At 42.5% G+C, this 23,787-nt stretch overlaps 1 protein-coding gene across 1 annotated transcript in view; it reads right to left on the reverse strand.

Moving 5' to 3' along the window:
* LOC128661200 (multiple epidermal growth factor-like domains protein 6) overlaps positions 1-23,787 on the reverse strand; it is a 160,346-nt gene that overhangs the window by 95,426 nt on the left and 41,133 nt on the right. The window contains exons 4-7 of the mRNA XM_053715450.1: positions 16,398-16,520; positions 15,690-15,830; positions 9,999-10,124; positions 6,567-6,689 (exon numbers count right to left, since the gene is read on the reverse strand). Of these exons, the coding sequence (XP_053571425.1) occupies positions 6,567-6,689; positions 9,999-10,124; positions 15,690-15,830; positions 16,398-16,520 (513 nt within the window). The remainder of the gene's footprint in view (positions 1-6,566; positions 6,690-9,998; positions 10,125-15,689; positions 15,831-16,397; positions 16,521-23,787) is intronic.

Raw genomic sequence — 23,787 nt, forward strand, 5'->3', positions numbered from 1 at the left:
CAAATTTGGAAAATTTGGAAAAAGTATGAAGCGAAGACCAAGTCGCCGCCTTACAAATCTGTTCAACAGAAGCCTCATTTTTAAAAGCCCATGTGGAAGCCACAGCTCTAGTAGAATGAGCAGTAATTCTTTCAAGAGGCTGCTGTCCAGCAGTCTCATAGGCCAAACGGATGATGCTTTTCAGCCAAAAGAAAGAGAGGTAGCCGTAGCCTTTTGGCCTCTCCGCTTGCCAGAATAAACAACAAACAATGAAGATGTTTGACGGAAATCTTTGGTTGCTTGTAAGTAGAACTTTAAAGCATGAACCACAACAAGATTGTGCAACAGACGTTCCTTCTTTGATGAAGGATTAGGACACAGAGAAGGAACAACAATCTCTTGATTGATATTCTTATTAGAAACAACCTTAGGAAGAAAACCAGGTTTGGTACGCAAAACCACCTAATCTGAATGGAAAATAAGATAAGGGGAATCACACTGTAAAGCAGATAGCTCCGAAACTCTTCGAGCCGAAGAGATAGCAACTAAGAACAAAACTTTCCAAGATAGAAATTTAATATCTATGGAATGCATAGGTTCAAACGGAACCCCTTGAAGAACTCTAAGGACTAAGTTTAGGCTTCAAGGCGGAGCAGCAGGCTTAAATACAGGCTTGATTCTGACCAAAGCCTGACTAAAAGTTTGAACGTCTGGGACATCTGCCAGACGTTTGTGTAGTAGAATAGACAAAGCAGATATTTGTCCTTTTAGAGAACTAGCTGATAATCCCTTCTCCAAACCCTCTTGGAGAAAAGACAATATTCTAGGAATCCTAATCTTACTCCACGAGTAACCCTTGGATTCACACCAATAAAGATATTTGCGCCAAATCTAATGATAGATATTCCTGGTGACATGCTTTCTAACCTGAATCAGGGTATCAATGACCGACTCAGAGAACCCACGCTTTGACAGAACTAGGCGTTCAATCTCTAAGCAGTCAGACGCAGAGAAACTAGATTTGGATGTGAGAACGGACCTTGGATTAGAAGGTCCCGCCTCATTGGCAGGGTCCACGGTGGAACCGAGGACATGCCCACTAGGTCTGCATACCAAGTCCTGCGTGGCCACGCAGGTGCTATCAGAATCACTGAAGCTCTCTCCTGCTTGATTCTGGCAACCAGACGTGGAAGGAGAGGAAGCTGTGGAAATACGTAGGCCAGATTGAAAGACCAAGGTACTGCTAAAGCATCTATCAGTACCACCTTGGGATCCTGGGACCTGGACCCGTAACGAGGAAGATTGGCATTCTGAAGCAACGCCATCAGATCCAATTCTGGTGTGCCCCATAGCGGAATCAGCTGAGCGAATACCTCCGGATGGAGTTCCCACTCCCCGGATGAAAAGTCTGACGACTTAGAAAATCCGCCTCCCAGTTCTCTACTCCTGGAATGTGGATTGCTGAGAGATGGCAAGAGTGATCCTCTGCCCATCGGATTATCTTGGTTACCTCCATCATCGCTAGAGAACTCCTTGTTCCTCCGTATTGAATGATATAAGCTACAGTCGTGATGTTGTCCGACTGAAACCTGATGACGTTGGCTGCAGCAAGCTGAGGCCATGCCTGAAGTGCCTTGAATATCACTCTCAGTTCTAGAATGTTTATTGGAAGAAGAGATTCCTCCCAAGACCATAAGCCCTGTGCTTTCAGGGAGTTCCAGACTGCACCCCAGCCTAGCAGGCTGGCATCTGTCGTTACAATGAGCCACTCTGGCCTGTGGAAGTACATTCCCTGAGACAGGTGGTCCTCAGACAACAACCAGAGAAGAGAATCGCTGGTCTCCTGGTCCAGATGCAGTTGAGGAGATAAATCTGCATAATCCATATTCCACTGTTTGAGCATGCATAGTTACAGTGGTCTGAGGTGTAAGAGGGCAAAAGGAACTATGTCAATTGCCGCTACCATGAGTCCGATTACCTCCATACACTGAGCCACAGATGTCCGAGGAATGGAATGAAGAGTTTGGCAAGTGGTTAAGAGTTTTGATTTTTTGACTTCCGTCAGAAATATTTTCATTTCTACCGAATCTATCAGAGTCCCCAGAAAGGAAACTCTTGTGAGAGGAAAGAGAGAACTCTTTTTTATGTTCACCTTCCACCTGTGAGATCTCAGAAAAGCCAACACAATGTCCGTGTGAGACTTGGCTAGCTGAAAAGTCGACGCCTGAATTAAGATGTCGTCTAGATAAGACTTTGTGAAAATTCTTGGAGCCGTGGCTAACCCGAAGGGAAGAGCCACAAACTGGTAATGCCTGTTTAGAAATTGATGATGATTTCTGTGAATAGGGATGTGTAGATACACATCCTTTAAGTCCACGGTAGTCATATATTGACCTTCCTGGATCAGAGGCAGAATAGTCCAAATGGTCTCCATCTTGAATGATGGAACCCTGAGGAACTTGTTTAGAATTTTGAGATCCAAGATTGGTCTGAAAGTTCCCTCTTTTTTGGGAACCACAAACAGGTTTGAGTAGAACCCTAGTCCCTGTTCCTCTTTTGGGACTGGGCGGATCTCCCCCATGGTGAGCAGATCTTCTACACAGCGTAAGAACGCCTCTCTCTTTGTCTGGTTTACAGACAATCGAGAAATATGAAATCTCCCCCGTGGAAGGGAGTTTTTGAATTCCAGAAGATATCCCTGGGACACAATTTCTAAAGCCCAGGGATCGTGAACATCTCTTGCCCAAGCCTGAGCGAAGAGAGAAAATCTGCCCCCTACTAGCTCCGTTCCCGGATCGGGGGCTACCCCTTCATGCTGTCTTAGAGGCAGCTGCAGGCTTCTTGGCCTGTTTAACCTTGTTCCAAGCCTGGTTAGGTCTCCAGACTGACTTGGATTGGGCAAAATTCCCCTCTTGCTTTGCAGCAGAGGAAGCTGAAACGGAACCACTCTTGAAGTTCCGAAAGGAACGAAAATTATTTTGTTTGATCTTCATCTTATTAGATCTATCCTGAGGAAGGGAATGACCTTTCCCTCCAGTGATGTCTGAAATAATCTCTTTCAGTTCAGGCCCGAATAGGGTCTTTCCTTTGAAAGGGATGTTCAAAAGTTTAGATTTGGATGAGACATCAGCAGACCAGGACTTAAGCCATAACGCCCTGCATGCTAAAATAGCAAAACCTGAATTCTTTGCCACTAATTTAGCCAGTTGAAAAGCGGCATCTGCAATAAAAGAATTAGCCAACTTAAGGGCCTTGATTCTGTCCATAATCTCCTCTAATGGAGTCTCCATCTGAAGAGCCTCTTCTAGAGCCTCAAACCAGAAAGCAGCTGCAGTAGTTACAGGAACAATGCACGCAATAGGTTGAAGAGAAAAACCCTGATGAACAAAAATTTTCTTCAGGAGACCCTCTAATGTTTTATCCATAGGATCATTGAAAGCACAACTGTCTTTGATAGGAATAGTTGTATGCTTAGACAGAGTAGAAATAGCTCCCTCCACCTTAGGGACTGTCTGCCACGAGTCCCGCATGGTGTCAGATATGGGAAACATTTTCTTAAAAACAGGAGGGGGATAGAACGGAATACCTGGCCTATCCCACTCCTTAGTAATAATATTCACAATCCTCTTAGGAACTGGAAAAACATCAGTGTAAACAGGAACCTCTAAGTATTTATCCATTTTACACAATTTCTCTGGAACCACTATAGGGTCACAATCATCTAGAGTCGCTAATACCTCCCTGAGCAATAAGCGGAGGTGTTCAAGCTTAAATTTAAAGGCCTTCATATCAGAATCTGTCTGAGGAAGCGTCTTTCCTGAATCAGAAATTTCTCCCTCAGATAACAAATCCCTCACCCCCTACGTCAGAGCATTGTGAGGGCATATCAGATATGGCTACTAAAACGTCAGACGGCTCAGCATTTATTCTAAACCCAGAGCTGTCCCGCTTTCCTTGTAAACCAGGCAGTTTAGATAAAACCTCTGTGAGGGTTGTATTCATAACTGTGGCCATGTCTTGTAAAGTAAAAGAATTTGACGCACTAGAGGTACTTGGCGTCACTTGTGCGGGCGTTACTGGTTGTGACACTTGGGGAGAGCTAGATGGCGAACCCTTATTTACTTCTGACTGAGAATCATCTATTGCTCTATTTTTAAGTGCTAATATATGTTCTTTATAGTTTATAGACATATCAGTACAATTGGGACACATTCTAAGAAGGGGTTCCACAATGGCTTCCAAACATATTAAACAAGGATTTTCCTTGGTGTCAGACATGTTAAACAGGCTACTAATGTAACAAGCAAGCTTGGAAAACACTGTAATCAAAGTAAAAAACACTTAGAAATAAAACGGTACTGTGCCTTTAAGAGAAAAAAAGCAGCACCAGTTCTGCAAAACAGTGTAAAAAAGCAGTAAACTTAACGAAATTTTTACAGTAGCATTACAAAGACTTAGTAACTTTGCACAGCTATGCAAATAAACAATTAACCCTTTAATGGCAAAAACGGATTGAAAAAAACGTTAAACCCAGTAAAAAAGACTTTCAGCACCATACCACAGCTCTGCTGTGGCTCCTACCTGCCCTTCAGAACGATTTGTGGGGGGAAAAACTTCTTTAACAACCCTCAAACACAGCAGAAACGACAGGAGAAGCAGTGATATGTCTCAAAGGAAAGGAAACTGCGCAACTGAGGCGCAAAATTATGTTTTGAGGCCTATCAGAGAAACACCAGAGTGTCTCTTAATTAACCATGTGAGTTACAAAACTCAAAACCAAGCCACAATGACCCCTTTAGTCCCTTCAAAAAACGTTATAAATGCTATCAAAAAACAAAACTTTTTTTCCTAACAGTGTCACCAGTAACTAACGAGCCCTTCAAGCAAGCTGAAATTCCTGTTAAAGTATCTGAATACAGCTTACCCTTCCCTCATGGGTATATTGCCAGCCTTTTCTAGATTTAACACAGTCTGTCTAGAAAAATATAGATTTAACATACCTCATATGCAGCTTTGCCTGCAAACTGTTCTCCCAACTGAAGTTTTCCAATACTCTCCAGGCCTTGTGAGAACAGCAGTGGATCTTAGTTACAAAGTGCTAAGATCATCATCCTCCTTGCAGAAATCTTCATCCTTTTTCTGCCAGAGAGTAAATAGTACACACCGGTACCATTTAAAATAATAAACTTTTGCTTGAGAAGTAAAATTCTAACATCTTAGTCACCACATAGCTCTTTGCCCTTCCTAGCAGTTAAGCAGGCAGAGAGAATGACTGGGGGGTGGAGCTAAGGGGGGAGCTATATAGACAACTCTGCTGTGGGTGCTCTCTCTGCCACTTCCTGTAGGGAAGGAGAATATCCCACAAGTAAGGATGAATCTGTGTTCTTGATACATCTTACAAGAGAAATTAAGCATAATCGTTCAGCTGTTTAGCTGCAGTCTTGGTGAGCAGTAGGAACATCTAGATAAGAGTTGTGCTTTTAATTTTCTCTGTAAAATACATTTTGTCCGGTCTTTGTGGGATCTTATGGGATTCTTGGTAGCCGTTTGGAGTTCTGAAATCCACTTAGAATAGTGGATGTGTTAGTTTGGGAATCACTTAGTTTGTCAATGATCACATGTGATTTATTTTCAGTTATATATTTTTTTAGACTGACATGTTTGGTAAATGCACAGAAGTGTATAAATATGTTATTGAGCATCCTAAAGAAAACGAACAAGGTAGCAGTGTTTAGCTGGGTTAGTATATATTAGGGATGATTGTGAAGTAGTTTTTTTTCGATTGCACATTTGTATTGAAAACTGGATATCAATTTTTGTAAGTGAAACCCAATATCCAAATTTCATCAGCAAAATGTAAAGAAAACAAAAAAAAAGGAAATTGAGCAGTATTTGTTCATTCTCTTTAAATTAGGGGCACAATACTTACCGTAATGTGCTAAGCGTCCTGTTAGTGCGGCCAGGGCATTGGCAAGATGAGGGTCCGGTCAGCGCTCTCTCCAGAGCGAGTTAAGGTAAGTATTATAGCTGTAGGTGAATTTTTCACCTGTAGCCTTGAAACATTTACATTAGTTTTAAAGAAAACTAATGTAAACGTTAAACAAAAATGTTGTATTTGTTTAGTTTTAAACAAAATGAATACAGAATAGTGCAGCCACCAAATATTCTAAACAAAAATGTAATCTGAAACAAAATGTTCTTGGCTGCATAAGTCTAGCATATATGACCAGAGTACTCTTGGTTGGTATTTATTAGGGGCGCTACTGAAAAAAATATTCCTGCAGGTATTGAATAATATTCTAATACTTGCCTAATAGCTGCCCTCATCATTCTCACCTTTGTAGTCCTCACCTCCTGTTTCTCACCCTCCTACTCATATAGATTGTAAGTTCCCACGGGAACAGGGCCCTCAATTCCCCCTGTATTTGTTTGTTACATTTTGTCTGCTGTCTTTTATATTGTATTGTACTGTCCTTTTATCTTTGTACCCATGGGCAGCGCTGCGGAATCTGTTGGCGCTTTATAAATAAAGAATAATAATAAAATAAATAATGTAATGTACAATAAGATGAGTCTGATATTTCCACCTTCGCAGTAAGTCCCGTTGCCATGAAAGCCGGCTTGACAACCACATCTGTAGCTTCCCGGCGTGTTCTCACAGACGCCCTGCCCAGAGCAGATAGCAGGATCCCTCTCACACTCGTCCACATCTGGATATAGACAAAGATGGCAGGAAATTACCTCTACGTGGCATTGTACATACTTAGCTAAATAACTTCATTCTTAAAGTGGCATAAACCCCAGAGTTTTTCTTTCAAGATTCAGATAAAACTTTCCAATTTACTTCTATGATCTAATTTGTTTCATTATCTTTGTATCCTTTGTTGAAGGAGCAGCTTTACATTACTGAGAATTAGCTGAGCACATCAGGTGAGCCAATGACAAAAGGCCTATACATATGTGCAGCCACCAATCAGAAGCTAGCTCTCAGCAGCACATTGCTTCTCATGAGCATATATAGGTATGCTTTACAGCAAATGATATCAAGAGAATGAAGCAAATTAGATATAGAAAATAGTAAATTGGAAAGATATTTTTAAAATTGCTTCTCTATATGACTCATGAAATGAGATGACTTGGTAATGTAATGGCTAGGTACTCTTTTCAACAAAGGATACCAAGAGAACAAATTGGATTACAGTATTGTTTCAAATGACAAGCTCTATCTTAATCATGAAAGTTTAATGGTAGCTTTACTGTCTCTTTACGGCCAATAAAGTAGTTGCTTTTATACATACATAATATATATCAGCAGTTAACCAATGCAACACACAATTGTCTTCATTCAAACAAACAGTTTATAAGCTCTTATTTATTTATTTTTTGCAGTTTTCCAAATACAAAGCAGCCTGGGAAAGACCCATTGAAATCAATTTGCTGTGACCAGTCAGAGATCAGGTGTAAATTAACTTGTACTCGATGGGTAGCATGGGTAAATTACATAACAAGTAGGCAAAATAAATGATAAATATTCATTGCACAGTATTTTTTCTATGTATAAAATAAACATTTAATGGTGGATTTAATTTTGAGTTTGTTTTCCAAAAACAGTTTATTTGAATTTTTCTTCTCAGATTACTGATGATTTAAAGGGTCAGTAAACATTGTGTAATAACAAGACATTTCTGTTATGTTGCTATAGAATAACAGCAGCCAAGGTGATCACATCATGTTTACTGCAATTGTTTTTAAATAATCCCACCCACGTTTGTCTTATTTGGAGGAGCCATTCCGGGCTTAAGTCTGCAGACAACCAGGCTAGCTATAGTTATATTATTAGCATAAAGTGCATAAGCAGTTACCTGCCCCAAGGCAGAACATGTTGTGATCTGAGATATCATCGCAGAAAATGCAGCAGGTCTGCAGAAAGACTGGGGCACATGCAGGATCTTTTTACGTTTTCACTTTGCAGCACATCAGGCTGTTTTATTCAAAAAGCGCTGTGCTTTGGCTGCATTTTGTCAGTTTTCCTTAATTCAGTGCAGCCAGAGCAAAGCACTGCTTGAAGAGAACAGTCAAATACAGAGCAGCGCTGTAAAGCGACAGCACATAGATTGATGATTGGCTCTCATGGATTTTTTCAACCCCACCCCAGCTTTAACCAGCCTGCAAAGCTGTGGCTCCTGATTGTAAACGTTCTTGCGAGCATTGCACGTTTTTAGTAGGGATGGGGGAATGTGTAAATTTCCGAATTTGAATATAAGAACGAATGTTATTACCGAAATTCGAATTATAAATCAGAATGTTAAGAACGAATATTCTTAAAAATTCTATAATCGAATGCTATTTAGAGATTTCGAATGTCACTTTCGAATTCGAATGTTTATAATTATATCGAATGTCCACATTTGAAATTTCGAATTTAACATTCTATTTAACAAATACTATTCAGAAGTTCAATAGTTCATGTGGTAGGGAGGGAATCTAGTAAACTGATACATAATAGATACAAATATATCATTTCGAATGTTTCTATATAGAATATTGCATAATTAAAGAAAGCATTAGTAATACTATTACAAATATAAATTCAAATTTTTTGGAAACAAATGTTTTCGAATGTAATCGTAAAATTCGAAACCGAACATTCGAAAATCGATTTGAACGAATGTGTTTAAATTTGTTTCATTTTTCGAATGTTGCGAAACATTCACCCATCCCTAGTTTTTAGTGCTAAATTTTTACCTTATAACTATGTGATGTTAGACCAAGAAACACATTTATTCAAGAAACATTTCAAAAACTTAAAGGGACATAAAACCCAACATTTGTCTCTCACGATACAGATAGAACGTACAATTTTAAACAACTTTTCAATTTACTTCTCTTATCTAATTTTCTTCATTTTCTTGTTACCCTTTGTTGAAAATCAGGAATGTAAAATTAGGAGTGTGCACGTGCACTATATGGCAGCAGTTTTGCACTAATGTTATACATTAGTAAGAACACTAGATGGCAGCCCTATTTCCTGTCATGTAGTGCATCAGGCATGTGCACGCTACATATCTCTTCAACAAAGAATAACATGAGAATGGAGCACATTTGATAACAGAAGTAAATTGGAAGCTTTTTTTAAAGTGTACGTTCTATCTGAACCATGAAAGAAAAATGTTGTGTTTCACGTCCCTTTAACAAAATTAGTTGTTTTTGTCTGCAGCTTATTTGCAATACAATTTGCAACTGCTATATTATAAAACTTAATAAAATTGCTTTATTCTCCAGGTAATCAACAGATTGTGATTGAGCTTGTGCTTTAGTGTCACTGCCTCATGTCAAATTGTATTTCATTTCAAAATCACCTGCAGAAAAATCTCATTGCAGAAAGCGAAAAAAAGTCTATGGGGCAGATATGTAGCAGGGTTAGCTTTGAGAAGTCAGTAGGTGCATTTCAGATTCTGCAGATTAAAAACTCCACAATTTTTATAGCTAAATTACATGAAAAGGGGCAAAATAAATAATAATAAAAATAATGGAAATATTAAACATTTTATATAACATTTTCAAGGTATTTACTGTTCCTTTAAAACGTTTGTTCTAATGATACCGTCGGCCTTAATTGTGCAACATAAATCTGAAAACACTATGGGCTCTATTTAACAAGCTCCGTAAGGAGCTTGATGCCCCGTGTTTCTGGCGAGCCTGCAGACTCGCCAGAAACAGCAGTTATGAAGCAGCGGTCACAAAGACCGCTGCTCCCTAACCTGTCCGTCTGCTCTGAGCAGGCAGACAGACATCGCCGGAAATCAACCCGATCAGCTCTTGTATTGCTCGCCGTATTCAGCGAGGTCTGTCGGAGCTGATCCGCACTGTCGGATCAGGTCCAACAGACCTTGATAACTAGAGCCCTATGACTGCCCCAGTGCTGATAGAGTAAAGTATTCATTTTCCACCCTTTTCTTTATTACAGTTTACAAATCCCCACAATATATTTATATTCTTATAAGTGATCTTGCGCTGACCTACACAGGCCTGTCCAGACTCTTGGAACCCCAGCTGACAGCTGCAGCGGTAACTCCCAACAGTGTTCACGCACAAGTTTCCCATCTCGCGCCTGCACTCGTCTTCAAAGGCGCATTCATCAACATCTGTGGTGAATATAAAACAATTACATTGTCCTCTCATTTGTCCCCGTCCCACACAGGTAATAACAGAATGTCATGTCAACAACATAAACATAGTGACTTCTATCAATATCATTTATTCAGTATTAGAACTGACTAAAAGGCTACATGTAAAAGCAATCTGTTGTGTGATGCCCTGAAGCCAACCTACGTGTGATGCCCTGGAGCAAACCTACGTGTGATGCCCTGAAGCCAACCTACGTGTGGTTCCCTGAGCAAACCTACGTGTGATGCCCTGAAGCCAACCTACGTGTGGTGCCCTGGAGCCAACCTACGTGTGGTGCCCTGAAGCCAACCTACGTGTGATGCCCTGGAGCAAACCTACGTGTGGTGCCCTGAGCAAACCTACGTGTGGTGCCCTGAGCAAACCTACGTGTGGTGCCCTGGAGCCAACCTACGTGTGGTGTCCTGAAGCCAACCTACGTGTGATGCCCTGGAGCAAACCTACGTGTGATGCCCTGGAGCAAACCTATGTGTGGTGCCCTGAGCAAACCTACGTGTGGTGCCCTGAGCAAACCTACGTGTGGTGCCCTGGAGCAAACCTACGTGTGGTGCCCTGGAGCCAACCTACGTGTGATGCCCTGGAGCCAACCTACGTGTGATGCCCTGGAGCCAACCTACGTGTGATGCCCTGGAGCCAACCTACGTGTGATTCCCTGAAGCAAACCTACGTGTGGTGCCCTGAGCAAACCTACGTGTGGTGCCCTGAGCAAACCTACATGTGGTGCCCTGAGCAAACCTACGTGTGATGCCCTGAGCAAACCTACGTGTGGTGCCCTGAGCAAACCTACGTGTGGTGCCCTGAGCAAACCTACGTGTGATTCCCTGAAGCCAACCTACGTGTGGTGCCCTGAGCAAACCTACGTGTGGTGCCCTGAGCAAACCTACGTGTGGTGCCCTGGAGCAAACCTACGTGTGGTGCCCTGAGCAAACCTACGTGTGGTGCCCTGAGCAAACCTACGTGTGGTGCCCTGGAGCAAACCTACGTGTGGTGCCCTGAGCAAACCTACGTGTGGTGCCCTGGAGCAAACCTACGTGTGGTGCCCTGGAGCAAACCTACGTGTGATGCCCTGAGCAAACCTACGTGTGAAGCCCTGAGCAAACCTACGTGTGGTGCACTGGAGCAAACCTACGTGTGGTGCCCTGGAGCAAACCTACGTGTGGTGCCCTGAGCAAACCTACGTGTGGTGCCCTGGAGCAAACCTACGTGTGAAGCCCTGAGCAAACCTACGTGTGATGCCCTGGAGCAAACCTACGTGTGATGCCCTGGAGCAAACCTACGTGTGATGCCCTGGAGCAAACCTACGTGTTATGCCCTGGAGCAAACCTACGTGTGGTGCCCTGAGCAAACCTACGTGTGATGCCCTGGAGCAAACCTACGTCTGGTGCCCTGAGCAAACCTACGTGTGGTGCCCTGGAGCAAACCTACGTGTGGTGCCCTGGAGCAAACCTACGTGTGATGCCCTGGAGCAAACCTACGTGTGGTGCCCTGAGCAAACCTACATCTGGTGCCTTGGAGCAGACATACATGTGTAGTGCCCTGGAGCAAACCTACGTGTGTTGCCCTGGAGCAGACATACATAAGTAGTGCCCTGGAGCAGACATACATGTGTAGTGCCCTGGAGCAGACATACATGTGTAGTGCCCTGGAGCAGACATACATGTGTAGTGCCCTGGAGCAGATATACATGTGTAGTGCCCTGGAGCAGACATACATGTGTAGTGCCCTGGAGCAGACATACATGTGTAGTGCCCTGGAGCAGATATACATGTGTAGTGCCCTGGAGCAGACATACATGTGTAGTGCCCTGGAGCAGACATACATGTGTAGTGCCCTGGAGCAAACCTACGTGTGTTGCCCTGGAGCAGACATACATGAGTAGTTCCCTGGAGCAGACATACATGTGTAGTGCCATGGAGCAGACATACATGAGTAGTGCCCTGGAGCAGACATACATGAGTAGTGCCCTGGAGCAGACATAAATGTATAGTGCCCTGGAGCAGACATACATGTGTAGTGCCCTGGAGCAGACATACATGTGTAGTGCCCTGGAGCAGACATACATGTGTAGTGCCCTGGAGCAGACATACATGTGTAGTGCCCTGGAGTAGACATACATGAGTGGTGCCCTGGAGCAGACATACATGTGTAGTGCCCTGGAGCAGACATACATGTGTGGTGCCCTGGAGCAGACATACATGTGTAGTGCCCTGGAGCAGACATACATGAGTAGTGCCCTGGAGCAGACATACATGTGTAGTGCCCTGGAGCAGACATACATGAGTAGTGCCCTGGAGCAGACATACATGAGTAGTGCCCTGGAGCAGACATACATGTGTAGTGCCCTGGAGCAGACATACATGTGTAGTGCCCTGGAGCAGACATACATGTGTAGTGCCCTGGAGCAGACATACATGTGTAGTGCCCTGGAGCAGACATACATGAGTGGTGCCCCGGAGCAGACATACATGTGTAGTACCATGGAGCAGACATACATGAGTAGTGCCCTGGAGCAGACATACATGTGTAGTGCCCTGGAGCAGACATACATGTGTAGTGCCCTGGAGCAGACATACATGTGTAGTGCCCTGGAGCAGACATACATGTGTAGTGCCCTGGAGCAGACATACATGTGTAGTGCCCTGGAGCAGACATACATGTGTAGTGCCCTGGAGCAGACATACATGTGTAGTGCCCTGGAGCAGACATACATGTGTAGTGCCCTGGAGCAGACATACATGTGTAGTGCCCTGGAGCAGACATACATGTGTAGTGCCCTGGAGCAGACATACATGTGTAGTGCCCTGGAGCAGACATACATGTGTAGTGCCCTGGAGCAGACATACATGTGTAGTGCCCTGGAGCAGACATACATGTGTAGTGCCCTGGAGCAGACATAAATGTATAGTGCCCTGGAGCAGACATACATGTGTAGTGCCCTGGAGCAGACATACATGTGTAGTGCCCTGGAGCAGACATACATGAGTAGTGCCCTGGAGCAGACATACATGAGTGGTGCCCTGGAGCAGACATACATGTGTAGTGCCCTGGAGCAGACATACATGAGTAGTGCCCTGGAGCAGATATACATGTGTAATGCCCTGGAGCAGACATACATGTATAGTGGCCTGGAGCAGACATACATGTGTAGTGGCCTGGAGCAGACATACATGTGTAGTGCCCTAGAGCAGACATACATGTGTAGTGCCCTGGAGCAGACATACATGAGTAGTGCCCTGGAGCAGACATACATGTGTAGTGCCCTGGAGCAGACATACATGTGTAGTGCCCTGGAGCAGACATACATGAGTAGTGCCCTGGAGCAGACATACATGTGTAGTGCCCTGGAGCAGACATACATGTGTAGTGCCCTGGAGCAGACATACATGTGTAGTGCCCTGGAGCAGACATACATGTATAGTGCCCTGGAGCAGACATACATGAGTGGTGCCCTGGAGCAGACATACATGTGTAGTGCCCTGGAGCAGACATACATGTATAGTGCCCTGGAGCAGACATACATGTGTAGTGCCCTGGAGCAGACATAAATGTATAGTGCCCTGGAGCAGACATACATGTGTAGTGCCCTGGAGCAGACATACATGTGTAGTGCCCTGGAGCAGACATACATGTGTAGTGCCCTGGAGCAGACATACATGTGTAGTGCCCTGGAGCAGACATACATGTGTAGTGCCCTGGAGCAGACATACATGTGTAGTGCCCTGGAGCAGACATACATGTGTAGTGCCCTGGAGCAGACATACATGTGTAGTGCCCTGGAGCAGACATACATGTATAGTGCCCTGGAGCAGATATACATGTGTAGTGCCCTGGAGCAGACATAAATGTATAGTGCCCTGGAGCAGACATACATGTATAGTGCCCTGGAGCAGACATACATGTGTAGTGCCCTGGAGCAGATATACATGAGTGGTGCCCTGGAGCAGACATACATGTGTAGTGCCCTGGAGCAGACATACATGTGTAGTGCCCTGGAGCAGACATACATGTGTAGTGCCCTGGAGCAGACATACATGTGTAGTGCCCTGGAGCAGACATACATGTGTAGTGCCCTGGAGCAGACATACATGTGTAGTGCCCTGGAGCAGACATACATGTGTAGTGCCCTGGAGCAGACATACATGTGTAGTGCCCTGGAGCAGACATATATGAGTAGTGCCCTGGAGCAGACATACATGTGTAGTGCCCTGGAGCAGACATACATGTGTAGTGCCCTGGAGCAGACATACATGAGTGGTGCCCTGGAGCAGACATACATGAGTAGTGCCCTGGAGCAGACATACATGTGTAGTGCCCTGGAGCAGACATACATGAGTGGTGCCCTGGAGCAGACATACATGAGTAGTGCCCTGGAGCAGACATACATGTGTAGTGCCCTGGAGCAGATATACATGTGTAGTGCCCTGGAGCAGATATACATGTGTAGTGCCCTGGAGCAGACATACATGTGTAGTGCCCTGGAGCAGACATACATGTGTAGTGCCCTGGAGCAGACATACATGTGTAGTGCCCTGGAGCAGACATACATGTGTAGTGCCCTGGAGCAGACATACATGTGTAGTGCCCTGGAGCAGACATACATGTGTAGTGCCCTGGAGCAGACATACATGTGTAGTGCCCTGGAGCAGACATACATGTGTAGTGCCCTGGAGCAGACATACATGTGTAGTGCCCTGGAGCAGACCTCATGTGATGCCCTGGAGCAGACCTACGTGTGGTGCCCTGGAGCAGACCTATGTATGAGGCCCTGGAGCAGACCTACGTGTGGTGCCCTGGAGCAGACCTATGTGTGAGGCCCTGGAGCAGACCTATGTGTGAGGCCCTGGAGCAGACCTACGTGTGATGCCCTGGAGCAGACCTACGTGTGGTGCCCTGGAGCAGACCTACGTGTGGTGCCCTGGAGCAGACCTCATGTGATGCCCTGCTGCAGACCTATGTGTGGTGCCCTGGAGCAGACCTATGTGTGAGGCCCTGGTGCAGACCTACGTGTGGTGCCCTGGAGCAGACCTATGTGTGAGGCCCTGGAGCAGACCTATGTGTGATGCCCTGGAGCTGACCTATGTGTGGTGCCCTGGAGCAGACCTATGTGTGAGGCCCTGGAGCAGACCTACATGTGAGGCCCTGGAGCAGACCTATGTGTGAGGCCCTGGAGCAGACCTATGTGTGAGGCCCTGGAGCAGACCTATGTGTGAGGCCCTGGAGCAGACCTATGTGTGAGGCCCTGGAGCAGACCTATGTGTGAGGCCCTGGAGCAGACCTATGTGTGAGGCCCTGGAGCAGACCTATGTGTGGTGCCCTGGAGCAGACCTATGTGTGGTGCCCTGGAGCAGACCTATGTGTGGTGCCCTGGAGCAGACCTATGTGTGGTGCCCTGGAGCAGACCTATGTGTGGTGCCCTGGAGCTGACCTAGGTGTGATGCCCTGGAGCAGACCTACGTGTGGTGCCCTGGAGCAACTATACATTGATGTAAGAAAGCAGACCTACATTTTATGTCTATAATACTTACCCACACAGTGGCTCCCACCCAGTCCCAGCACAAAGCCTTTGTTACAGGTACAGGTAAAGGAGCCAGGTGTATTTTTACAGGTGGAATGTGGGGGACACGCCTGCAGGCCGGTCACTTCTGCCACCTGACACTCATCCACGTCTGTCAACAAGAAGGAGAAGCATAGGCAGATGAACCAGTCAAAACATCTGGTCGGCATAACTCATAGCAACAAGGGCTGGAGTGCACATTACTTATTCAAAATAAAGCATTTGGCTAAATTAAAATTGTATTTGGTTTACTATTTATCAGTGATATTTCCAAATACAGAATAAGCAAGTGAACAGCAGTATATGAATCATGTAGTAATGCTTAATAGTGTTATATATATATATATATGTGTGTGTGTAATAATGTAGAATTGTATATTAATAATATAGAGGCAAAGCTCATTATGTTGTTCTGGATAATTCTATTAATATGCGTATACAGCCAGATCTTTATAGAATCCCTTTCTGTATATAAGTACTTCTTCAAATTAGCCCTGAACCTATTACACTGCAACATGAAATCATAGCCCCTTCTTCTGGTGTTGTTCTTTTTGTGATAAATGCTTCATCCTGAACTTTATTAAATACCTTAATATTAATGAAGGTTTCTATAATATATTCTGTATCCCTTTTCTTTACTAAAACAAGCAATGTACACTTACTGTAAGATTAGTCTCACCTGCACAACCGTCTGGACCCCTTAAGAAGCCACGATGACAGTGGCACAGGAAGGAACCCAGTGTATTGGTGCAATTGGAGTATAATCCGCACGGCGAGTCTGCAGCAGCACATTCATCAATATCTGAAACAGATTTAACCAGAGGACTGAGTGTTCTTAACTATTGCTTACTGTCGTTTATATAATCTAGTTCAGTGCTCAGTAGGAGCTGTGTATAAGAGCAAATGTGGTTTTAGGAACACAAATATGGATGGGATATAGGTCTAGGACAACGTGCATCACCAGTAATTCCATTCCATGCAGTAATGAACAGGAGCAGCCAGGAAAATCTGCATTTAAGCAAATCACCAATAACAACCCCTCCCAGACTATAAACTCATACTATAAAACTTTACCAATAACAACCTCCTCAAGGACGGTAAACTCATACTATAATACCATCACCAATAACAACCCCTCCCAGACTATAAACTCATACTATAAAACTTTACCAATAACAACCTCCTCAAGGACTGTAAACTCATACTATAATACCATCACCAATAACAACCCCTCCCAGACTATAAACTCATACTATAAAACTTTACCAATAACAACCTCCTCAAGGACTGTAAACTCATACTATAATACCATCACCAATAACAACCCCTCCCAGACTATAAACTCATACTATAAAACTTTACCAATAACAACCTCCTCAAGGACTGTAAACTCATACTATAATACCATAACTAAAAACAAACCCCTCCCAGACTGTAAACTCAGACTAATACCATCACCAATAACAAACCCCTCCCAGACTGTAAACTCAGACTATAATACCATCACCAATAACAAAACCTTCCTAGACTGTAAACTCAGACTATAATACCATCACCAATAACAACCCCTCCTAGATTGAAAACTCAGACTATAATACCATTACCAATAACAACCCCTTGCAGACAGTAAACTTAGACTATAATACCATTACCAATAACAACCCCTCCCAGACAGTAAACTTAGACTATCATACCATCAGCAATAACAACCCCTCCCAGACTTTAAACAACAAAGAATGCACAAGCACCAAGGGTGTAAATCAGCTTGTTTGCAGGTGTGCCAACTATTGGACCTGCACCAAGGTCCCAAAAAGACAGTCCAAAAGTAATAACATAGCTGCACCACCAACTGTATTTAAAACATTATTTTATTGTGCCACTTAAAACAGACAACGTTTCGGACCCATTTCCTTATTCATGTCCTCCCAGACTTTAAACTCAGACTATAATACATCACCAATAACAATCCCTCCCAGACTGTAAACTCAGACTATAATACCATTACCAATAACAACCCCCTTCCCAGACTGTAAAATCAGACTATAATACCATCACCAATAACAACTCCTCCCAGACTGTAAACTCAGACTACAATAACATCACCAATAACAACCCCTCCCAGACTGTAAAATCAGATTATAATACCATCACCAATAACAACGCCCTCCTAGACTGTAAACTCAGACTATAATACCATCACCAATAACAACCCCCTTCTAGACTGAAAACTCAGACTATAATACCATCACCAATAACAACCCCTCGCAGACTGTAAAGTCAGACTATAATACATCACCAATAACAACCCCTTCCAGACTGTAAACTCAGACTATAATACATCACCAACAACAACCCCCTCCTAAACTGTAAACTCAGACTATAATACATCACCAATAACAACCCTCTCCTAGACTGTAAATTTAGACTATAATACATCACCAATAACAACCCCCTCCTAGACTGTAAATTTAGACTATAATACCATCACCAATAACAACCCCCTCCTAGACTGTAAATTTAGACTATAATACCATCACCAATAACAGCCCACTCCAAGACTGTAAACTCAGACTATAATACCATCACCAATAACAACCCCTTCCCAGACTGTAAACTCAGATTATAATACATCACCAATAACAACCCACTCCCAGACTGTAAACTCAGACTATAATACATCACCAATAACAACCCCTCCCAGACTGTAAACTCAGACTATAATACATCACCAAGAACAACCCCCTCCCAGACTGTAAACTCAGAATATAATACATCACCAATAACAACCCCCTCCCACACTGTAAACTCAGACTATAATACATCACCAATAACAACCCCCTCACAGACTGTAAACTCAGACTATAATACATCACCAATAACAACCCTCTCCCAGACTGTAAACTCAGACTATAATACCATCACCAATAACAACCCCATCCCAGACTGTAAACTCAGGCTATAATACCATCACCAATAGCAACCCAGTCCCAGATTGTAAACTCAGACTATAATATCATCACTAATAACAACCCCACCCAGATTGTAAGCTCAGATTATAATACCATCACCAATAACAACCCCTCCTGGACTGTAGACTCAGACTATAATACATCACCAATAACAACCCCCTCCCACACTGGAAACTCAGATTATAATATATAACCAAAAACAACCCCATCCCAAGACTGTAAACTCAGACTATAATACCATTATCAATACACCACCTCCCAGACAGTAAACTCAGACTATAATACCATCACTAATAACAACCCCCTCCCAGACTATAAACTCAGACTATAATACCATCACTAATAACAACCCCCTCCCAGACTGTAAACTCAGACTTTAATACCATCACCAATAAAAACCCCTCTCAGACTATAAACTCAGACTATATAATACTATCGCCAATAACAAACCCCTCCCAAACTGTAAACTCAGACTATAATACATCACCAATAACAGCCCCCTCCCAAGACTGTAAACTCAGACTATAATACCATTACCAGTACACCCCCTCCCAGACAGTAAACTCAGACTATAATACCATCACCAATAGCAACCAACTCCCAGACTGTAAACTCAGACTATAATACCATCACCAAAAACAACCCCCTCCAGACTGTAAACTCAGACTATAATACCATCACCAATAGCAACCCACTCCCAAACTGCAAACTCAGACTACAATACATCACTAATAACAACCCCTCTTAGACAGCAAACTCAGACTATAATACCATCATTAATATCAACCCTTCCCAGACTGTAAGATCAGATTATAATACCATCACTGATAACCCCTCCAAGACTGTAAACTCAGACTATAATACATCACCAATAACAACGCCTTCCCAGACTGTAAACTCAGACTATAATACATCACCAATAACAACCCCCCTCAGACTGTAAACTCACACTATAATACCATAACCAATAACAACCCCCTCCAGACTGTAAACTCAAAATAATAATACCATCACCAATAACAACCCCCTTCAGACAGTAAACTCAGACTATAATACCATCACCAATAACAATCCTCTCCCAGACTGTAAACTCAGACTATAATACCATCACCAATAACAACCCCCTCCCAGACAGTAAACTCAGACTATAATACATCACCAATAACAACCCCCTCCCAGACTGTAAACTCAAACTATAATACATCAAAAATAAAAACCCTTTTCAGAATGTAAACTCAGACTATAATACCATAACCAATAACAACCCCCCCCAGACTGTAAACTCAAAATAATAATACCATCACCAATAACAACCCCCTCCAGATTTTAAACTCAGACTATAATACCATCACCAATAACAACCCCCTCCCAAACTGTAAACTCAAACTATAATACATCACCAATAACAACCCCATCCCAAGACTGTAAACTCAGACTATAATGCCATTATCAATACACCCCCTCCCAGACAGTAAACTCAGACTATAATACCATCACCAATAGCAACCTACTCCAAGACTATAAACTCAGACTATAATACATCACCAATAACAACCCCTTCCAGACTGTAAACTCAGACTATAATACCATCACCAAAACACCCCCTCCCAGACAGTAAACTCAGACTATAATACCATCACTAATAGCAACCCTCTCCCTGACTGTAAACTCAGACTATAATACCATCATTAATAGCAACCCCTCCTGGACTGTAAACTCAGATTATAATACCATCACTGATAACCCCTCCAAGACTGTAAACTCAGACTATAATACATCCCCAATAACAACCCCTCCTAGATTGTAAACTCAGACTATAATACCATTACCAATAACAAACCCTCGCAGACAGAAAACTCAGAGTATAATGCAACACCAATAACAACCCCCTCCCAGACTGTAAACTTAGACTACAATAACATTACCAATAACAACTCCTCCCAGACAGTAAACTCAGACTATAATACATCACCAATAACAATCCCTCCCAGACTGTAAACTCAGACTATAATACCATCAACAATAATAAACCCCCTCCCAGACTGTAAAATCAGACTATAATACCATCACCAATACAAACCCCTCCCAGACTGTAAACTCAGACTATAATACATCAAAAATAAAAACCCTTCTCAGAATGTAAACTCAGACTATAATACCATAACCAATAACAACCCCCTCCAGACTGTAAACTCAAAATAATAATACCATCACCAATAACAACCCCCTCCAGACTTTAAACTCAGACTATAATACCATCACCAATAACAAACCCCTCCCAAACTGTAAACTCAAACTATAATACATCACCAATAACAACCCCCTCCAGACTTTAAACTCAGACTATAATACATCACCAATAACAATCCCTGCCAGACTGTAAACTCAGACTATAATACCATCAACAATAATAACCCCCTCCCAGACTGTAAAATCAGACTATAATACCATCACCAATAAAAACCCCTCCCAGACTGTAAACTCAGACTATAATAAAATCACCAATAACAACCCCTCCCAGACTCTAAAATCAGACCATAATACCACCACCAATAACAACGCCCTCCTAAACTGTAAACTCAGACTATAATACATCACCAATAACAACCCCTTCCAGACTGTAAACTCAGACTATAATGCATCACCAACAACAACCCCCTCCTAAACTGTAAACTCAGACTATACTACATCACCAATAACAACCCCCTCCTAGACTGTAAATTTTGACATTAATACCATCACCAATAACAACCCCCTCCTAGACTGTAAACTCAGACTATAATACCATCACCAATAACAACCCACTCCAAGACTGTAAACTCAGACTATAATACTATCACCAATAATAACCCCTTCCCAGTCTGTAAACTCAGACTATAATATGTCACCAATAAGAACCCCCTCCTAGACTGAAAACTCAGACTATAATACCATCACCAATAACAACTCACTCCAAGACTGTAAACTCAGACTTTAATACATCACCAATAACAACCCCCTCCCAGACTGTAAAGTCAGACTATAATTCATCACCAATAACAACCCCTCCCAGACTGTAAACTCCAGTGACGTGCAGTGAGGTCAGAGGCTGGTGAGGCACTAGATATGATACGATGGAGAAACACATGTACAGAGGGCTGCAAGTACCCCCAACAGGGCAGGTTTAAATGATAGCTGAACCAGTGCACAGGTGACATAATCAGGTGATGGGTGAGAGCAAGTTAGTAACCACTGAGTTACTGATCAGCTGATTACTTCACCTGTGCACTGATTCAGCTATAATGAAAACCTGGCCTGTTGGGGGTACTTGAGGACCATTGTTGAGAAACACTGCACTAAAGCACCAGCTCATCGGAAATGTATTGATTACCTGGAGAATAAAGCACACATACTCTGCTCACATACACACTCACACAATTCTGTGGCACAGTGCCAGTTACTAAGCAATTAGAATGATACACAATACACAATCTCTTCTCTACTCACTACTGTCTTGTAAAAATAGAAATAATTTACCATACAAGTTTTACACAAAGGACAAGTTATCAATACTGCCAACACAGCTGCTGCTGCTGCTGCAATATAGTGTTCAAGAAACGCACGTGCACATCCCACTTAGGTATGCTCGTCAACAAAGGACACCAAAGGATACCAAAAGAATGAAGTAGATAATAAAAGTAAAATAGAAAGTTTATTTATTTATTTTTTGTGTGCAATTTCTATCTGAATGATGGAAATGTAATTATGACTTTCATGTTCCTATCAAAAACTAATTTGATTTGCTGACATGGGGCCAGTAACAGTTGATGCTAATTCTCAAAATATAAATAACTAGAAAAGTCTATTAAAATAACATTCTCTACCTCAATCATGAAAGTTTAATTTTAAATGTCTCCCTTTGACTATGTGTTTAACCAGTTACTTTACAGTGGCTTTATTTCTAAAAATATTAAACAACTGCAATAATTACATATATATATATTTTAAATGACTCATTATCTCCTTTTTATTAATATAAACTTGTATAAAAGCAGCACATATTAAAAACACAATGCAACAGCTTTCAATTGATTTGTGAATTACAAGTTAACAGCAGTCTTTAAATAAATGGAGACACAGAGAAAAATAAAAATAGATACTGCATGCTCTGACTGAACAGACATAACATATATGGGGTTTGTACCTAATTAAATCAAATAACCATAAAAAAGGGAGGCTTAGCAATATTCAATGTCAAAAACTTTTATTTAAATAATGTGGACACTGCACACTTAACTTCGAACTCTGGGTATTAAATTATGGATTTAAATTTGAATTGACCCTTTGACTTCCTGTCAGTATTGGGTTATGCTCACTTACTGTCCCCCCTGTTAATGAGCTGTATCTGAACACAATTTGTGAATCACAAGAGATGTAGAATACTACTTTACTCTTCTGCTTGGGTTATGCTCACTTACTGTCCCCCCTGTTAATGAGCTGTATCTGAACACAATTTGTGAATCACAAGAGATGTAGAATACTACTTTACTCTTCTGCTTGGGTTATGCTCACTTACTGTCCCCCCCTGTTAATGAGCTGCATCTGAACACAATTTGTGAATCACAAGAGATGTAGAATACTACTTTACTCTTCTGCTTGGGTTATGCTCACTTACTGTCCCCCCCTGTTAATGAGCTGTATATGAACACAATTTGTGAATCACAAGAGATGTAGAATACTACTTTACTCTTCTGCTTGATCTCATCTGTTCTTAGGTTACCTCAGCTTCTAGTTGTGTCACATGACCCTGCTCACTGCATCCTCCTTCTGATTAATCTATATATCCTTCACTTGCTAGGAGGCATCAAGAGGGGTGCCTCCTATTGGTACCAATGTTTGCTGCTAATATATTGACAGAACACAGGTGGCGCTGCAGCACAGCTTTTCCTTTGACCCATGTACTGCAATGGAGAGAAGCATTCCTGTACCTGCCTCTTCATAGCATTACATGGGGGGGAAATATTTTTTTTGGACTTTTTTTTTTGTTTTAATTAAAATGTAATTAAGCTTTGGCCACATATGTCAGGGTAGGCACTGCCTCCCCTGCCTCTTATGAGTGCA

The sequence above is a fragment of the Bombina bombina genome, chromosome 5 (assembly GCF_027579735.1).
Source record: "Bombina bombina isolate aBomBom1 chromosome 5, aBomBom1.pri, whole genome shotgun sequence".
NCBI classification, from domain to species: Eukaryota; Metazoa; Chordata; class Amphibia; order Anura; family Bombinatoridae; genus Bombina; species Bombina bombina.